This window comes from Sinocyclocheilus rhinocerous, unplaced genomic scaffold (genome assembly GCF_001515625.1).
Source record: "Sinocyclocheilus rhinocerous isolate Xijiao unplaced genomic scaffold, SAMN03320098_v1.1 scaffold108, whole genome shotgun sequence".
NCBI classification, from domain to species: Eukaryota; Metazoa; Chordata; class Actinopteri; order Cypriniformes; family Cyprinidae; genus Sinocyclocheilus; species Sinocyclocheilus rhinocerous.
The window spans coordinates 141886-148545 of NW_015635033.1; the positions used below are offsets into that span (position 1 = coordinate 141886).

The 6660-nt window shown below is 32.3% G+C and overlaps 1 protein-coding gene across 1 annotated transcript in view; it reads left to right on the top strand.

Moving 5' to 3' along the window:
- Positions 1-3827, top strand: part of LOC107746251 (zinc transporter ZIP1-like) — a 12506-nt gene extending 8679 nt beyond the window's left edge. The window contains exon 3 of the mRNA XM_016560383.1: positions 3666-3827. Within this exon, the coding sequence (XP_016415869.1) occupies positions 3666-3827 (162 nt within the window). The remainder of the gene's footprint in view (positions 1-3665) is intronic.
- Positions 3828-6660: the final 2833 nt, after the last annotated feature.

Below are 6660 nucleotides of genomic sequence, written 5' to 3' on the forward strand. Positions count from 1 at the left end.
TACAAAATATATATATATATATATATATATATATATATATATATATTGTCATGGAAACAGTGTAAATAAATAAATAAATATATTTGTTTCTTTTCAGCACAAGAGTCTTATAATGTATAATCATTATAGTATTCAAATAATATATCATTATTTTTTCAGATTAAAATACTGAGAATTACATTTTTTCATCACTGTAATAATTGCTATAAAAATACATGACATTTTGCATTAAAAAAAAAACTATTTATGACCTAGGATTTTTTTTATTTCAATATAATTTCAGTAATTTCATGACAATTAAACATGCATTGCTGTAACAGTTCATTCAAATCATTATAAGTTTAAGGCAATACAACAAAAACTTCATGATGTATAAATAATGCATTATTTTTTATCGTTTATTTTTACATTACTTTTATGACATATATATATATATACATATATACATACATACAACATGCATCAATTTTTCAAAGGCATTCATGCATTTAATTAAATGCATTTTTAAGCATTTCATGAGATTCATCCCAAAATCTGGACACCAAAATCCCCTCCTGACCTCACCTCAAGACTGATGCGTCTGCCACCTGTCAATCATCTCAGTCTCGTGGATTAAGGCATATCATAAATGCAAAGATGCACGAGGAGATGTTTAAGAGGATAAACAGAGCAGGCTCGCTGTCTTAATCTGCAAACCACAGCAAGCTTCCCTTGAAGAACACTTACAATAAACTTCCATCTGGGCCTCAGTGATGATATTAATCGAGAGTTTCTGGTAATTGCTTTCCTGATGTCAGATAATACACCAGCATCCGTCTGAAAGCGTCTAATCCTGACCCGCTTTCAATGGAGCCGGAGGACGAGTGAAATAGCGTCTCATGAATAGCAGATGATTATTCAAAGAGAGCATTTCCATATCATTTCCACTCTACATGTACTCTAAACAGAGTGAATTACCATGCAGACTCCTAAGAGCCTTTCCTAATGGCTCTGAACGCTTCAATAAGCACTAAATTTGACCAAATAACGCCATCTGAATTACATCACGCATGGTACATGAATTCTGGAGCATTCTGAATATAATTTTATTTTTGCATTTCTGAAAAACAAAGTGAATGGACTGAATCACACAATCCAGTTACAAACAGACAGAAACTCATAGGTTTTCACTATAAACTGCCAAAGTAAAAGTTCGGTTTAATTTGAAGAAATTATGACAGAAATAAATTATTGTTGTACAGCAGAATGCACTTCTCAAAGTAATAATAATCATAATGATACATTAAGGAATATCCCAATTTTTCTTCCATGTTTTAATTTGAACAGTAAACCTCCATTGTGTAGAACTTTATTGCCAAAAAATAAAAGGAATTGTAATTTTTTATTTGATTACACTTTAAAAGATTAATTAAATTGTTAATGTTTCATGCCTTCATTTTATCACTACCATTTTTGATCATTTGTATTATATCATAAATCCAGAAATATTAAAACAGACAACACAGAATTTCTGAAAAAAAAAATAATAATCACAGGGCCCTATTATTGTAAATATATTAATAAATTATTGAATTGTTAAAGTTTTATTAATTCAATTGATTAGAGATGCTTTTTGATTATTAAAATTTTATTAAACCATTAAAAAAGACAAAAACAGAATTTGGGAAAAAAAATAAAACAGATTTCATAAAGCCGTAAAAATGTAATTTTTGTTACATTTTTTATAAATTGTTGCTAAATTGTATAAGTTTCAGGATTTCAGTGAATTAAGACATGCTTTCTAATTATTTAACCATTAAAACAATCCAGAAAAAAAATAAAACAGAAAATACAGAATTTGGAAAAAATAAACGAATTTTGAGAAAAAATTTAAACTTTTTTTTTTAATAAAAAATCAAATTTTGTAATAAATTGTTGTTAATTTGAATAAGTTTCAGGATTTCAATTAATTAGACATGCTTTTTGATTTCTAACATTTTATTTAACTATTAAAATGTGAATCCAGAGTCTAGAAAAATTTAAAATGGGAAAAAATCAAACAGATTTGATGAACGGTGCTGGCCTGTGCTGGAGCGCAAAACAGCTTGAACACAAACGCTGCAGAATGATTTTTTAATAGGTTTGATCACTCCTAACACTACAAAGAAACATTTAAATGTGCTCTATTTAAAGCCGAATGTACAATGTTCTCACAATCGCAGTAAAACTGGGAGTATCCGCATAGCGACACCCACATTTACTGGAAAACGCATCCTAAAGCATCTCACAACTGGCATTTCAGGCCAGTAACTCACAATGGTGAAATAGCCTACACGTGGGCAGAAACGCAGTTCTGCCTGTTTTACCTAAACACAGAGAGTCCTACAGCACTGCTGACTTGGATGTTTCCTCACTGAGGTTTATTAAAAGGGATGTGGAGTTAAAGCCAAGATCCCAACGGGGAACGAACAGCAAACCTCCCCGATCGAGCTGAAGCAATCCGTCCCAGGAGAACTAGAAATGATGAAATCCTTCGCCTCGAGAACACACACACACACACACTCGCTCTGATGTGAGCGCTGTAATCAATAGGGCGACAAATGAACCTGCACAATTGACTTCAGCTTGTTCATTCATTATTAACGGCTCAGACTAAATGAACTTAAATTGAAGTAGCAGGCGTTTGACAGCCCTAAGCTTCTCATTTAGCATTCAGCAACAAATCTTAATGTGAGGCCCAGTGAAACACCGATACAGCTCCCTAGACGGGGAAGTTTGCTTATGAACCGAAGTTTGACACTATTTCCACTCGGAGAAAAATAACTTCTCTGTGTCTTGAGCTCTGACTCCTATTCTTACTGGTTGTTATTTTAGTATCACTGAGATACTATTATTTTTTATTATTAGTTTAGATTCGTTTAGATTTTTATATTTTCAGTTTTAATTTTTTATAATATATTAAATTAGTTTTTAAGTTTATATTTTCCATTTTCATTTTTATTAATATTTTATTTGTTTTTATTTTTGTTTTTAATTTATATTGTAATTTTAGTTACTTTTTTAGCAATTTTGAGTGTATTTGTCATTTTTTTGTTATTTTAGGTCAAGTTAAACTACACGAAAATGAGAAACGCTGCCTTGACAACTAGCTGAAATAAAATAAGTTTAAGTTTTTTTTATATACTTTTCATTTATATTTTAATTTTAGTTACATTTTTTGCAATTTTGTTGTTGTTTTTTTTTTTGTCATTTTTGTTTTTTTAAATAAAGAATTTATTTTATTTTTATAAAAATTTTTAGCTGTTTTAGTTAAGTTAAACTAAATGAAAATAAGAAATGTTGCCTTGGCATCTAGCAGAAATACAACATATTACAAAATAAAATTCAAATATAAATAAAAAGGTTTAAAAAACATTTTGTTGTGTATTTTGGTCTTTTTTTATATATATAATTTTATTAAGTTTAAAAGGTTTTAGTTTTTATACCCTACTTTTTGTTACTACAGAAGAAATGCTAACTAATTTAAAATAATCTTTTTTATTTTTATTTTAGTTAACTATAACAAACCTGAAAGGACTCTTAATGGATATAACATAAGAAACACTGAAACGTGGGTGTCTTGTTTTACAGCCTCTAAATATCCCAGTGATTATGTGTTTAAGAGTTTTCTCTTGCTTATTTTCCAGTGTAGTGTTCCAGCTCACAGAAATCAGGTCACACGGCGCTACTTTCACCGAAGGTTTTCCGATGCATCAGACGCAAATATAATTGGAGCGATCAGAGATACATCAAAAGAAATCCCTGTGGAAATTGCAATGGACTCAAGGTTGGTGTTTCTGGAGAGTTAATTAAGATCTAAGGTCGTTCCTGTGAGTGTTTGGGTGTTTCAAGTCAAACTGAAGAGAAATTCAAGACACTACAGGTGAACAAGGCAACACATTTAACTAATAAATATCACCATACTTCCCTAGTTGACTGATTACATTAAGAACTGCAAGCATTTTTTACATTTTCTTAAATGTTATGTTTAAATATGCAAATGTGACATTATCTAATCAAATACGCACTAATTTGCATACATTTCCAAAACATAAATCTGAACCTTGGGTAGAGCCAGGTTTTTGTTTGATTTTGTTGACATATTAGAGTTAACGTTTTTTTAGAGACTTCGGATTTACTAAGAAAATACTGAAAACAGAAAAAAAAAATGCATTTTCACCATGTTTTTAGGAATAAAGTGTTGTATAAATCAGTGTAAATGATATTTGAACAAACCCCTCAGTAAACACCTTCAGAATATAGAATAGAATAAAACTGCTAAGTTTGGTGTATGTAAGTACTGCTGAAGTACAGATAAAAACGCTTTAAAAATCCTTACTATAACTGAAGTCTAAAGACACAAATAGATTAAACATTTTAAAAACCACTTTTTAATTTAATTGCACTTTCTTTTCACTAATCTGAAACACATTATGACAAGCAAAACAGCCCAAAATCTCAAAATTGCCCAGTGCATGAAAAAAAACTTTTGCCTGTAGTGTCTCGCTTTTAAGAGACATGCTTAAAATAAGAATGACATATGAACAAACCCCTCAGTAAAAACCTTCAGAATATAGATAGGAATAAAACTAAGTTTTAGTGTTTGTAAGTGCTGCTGAAGTGGAGATAAAACTCACAGCCTTGAAAGATATGCATTTTCAGCATGTTTTTATGAATAAAATGTTGTATAAATCAGTGTGAATGATATATGAACAAATCTCTCAGTAAAATCCTTCAGAATATAGACATGAATAAAACTGCTAAGTTTGGTGTATGTAAGTGCTGATGAAGTGGAGAAAAAACTCTTTAAAGATATGGACTGAATTTGAAATCTACAGGCGCAAATAGATAAAACATCCAAAATACACTTTTAAGTGTTTATTTTATTGCAATTTCTTTCCACCAATCTAACATGTTATAAAAAAGGACAAATAGACCAAAATCTCAAAATTGCCCAGTGCATTAAAGAATTTTGCCTTATGCACCATGCTTAAAAAAAGAAAGAAATATATGCCAATATGGAAAAAAAAACTTTTCCTTTGAATTCATCTATTAATTGGATAAAGCCAGGTTCAAAATTCTTGTTTGATTTTGTTGCCATATTAGAGTTCAAGGTTTTTCCAGAGAGGGTTTTGGATTTCTGTTTTTATCACTCCATAAATCAGAAAATACTGTTGAGTTCAAGGTTTTTCCAGAGAGGGTTTTGGATTTCTCTTTTTATCACTCCATAAATCAGAAAATACTGTCAACAGACAGAAAAACTAAATTTTCACCATGTTTTAGAAACTAAAATGCTGTATAAATCAGTGTAAATGATATATGAACAAACCCCTCAGTAAAAACATTCAGAATATAGAGAGGAATAAAACTGTAAGTTTTGGTGTTTGTAAGAGCTGCTGAAGTGGAGATAAAACTCACAGCCTTTAAATATATGCATTTTTGACATGGTTTTGAAAATAAAATGATGTATAAATCAGTGTAAATGATATATAAACAAACCCCTCAGTAAAAACCTTCAGAATATAGATAAGAATAAAACTGCTAAGTTTGGTGTATGTAAGTACTGATGAAGTGGAGATAAAAACTCTTTAATGATATCTTTTGTAATTGAAATCTACAGACGCAAATAGATAAAACATTCAAAATACACTTTTCAGTGTTTATTTTATTGCACTTATTGTACATTTATTTTACTGTAAGTTTATTTTATTTACACTTTATTGCACTAGTCTGAAACAATATGTTATGAAAAGTCAAATAGCCCAAAATCTCAAAATTGATCAGTGCATGAAAAACCTTTTGGCTCTAGTGTCTTGCCTTAAAATCAGCCAAAATAAAACTGTTTTCCTTTGAATTAATGTTAATCCTGCCTTTATTCACTTAATTAATTGTTTGATTTTGTTGACATATTAGAGTTTTTACAGAGGAGATTTTGGGTATCCCTTTCTAAAATGATGGGATCTGCTCAGCTATTTGTCTGTTTCTTTTGGCTGGGCTTCATCGCTGTCAAAGCTGGAAACTGTGAGTGAGAAAGGCAGAAGAGGACATCATGCATCACTCCACGCCTGTCAAACCTGACGGCAAAGCTGCACACATTCATGCGAGCGGCTGGGAACACGAGGGCCTGCATGAAAAGATCAGAAGCTGAGGAGGGGTCCCGACCCAGAGAAACACGCAGCAGGTGGTTTGACAGCGTGCCACTAAAACTCACACACACACACTCACACACACACACAGAGAGGCAAATGCCTGTGAAAGGTCAGCGCTGACACGCCGTCTCCCCTGATGGAGACACAATCCAGTGTGGTGGCGGAGGAGTGATATTCCCACAGCTCTCCTGCAGAGAGAAGGTCACGTCCAGCCCGCAGCACCCGCTGAAGTCCTGCTCCTGCTTACCGTCACTCACAAAGGTCTCGTCCCGCGTGAATTTGCCTCTGTATCGCTGCCTCGCCTCAAACTATGTCACACATAAACAAACCGCTTGTGAACATTATTAGCTGTGAAAAGGAGCGAATCGAGACCGAGCACCACACACACACTCACTCACTCTCACACTCACACACTTACACTCACACACTCACTCACTCACACTCACTCACACTCACACACTTACACTCTCACTCACTCACTCACACTCTCACA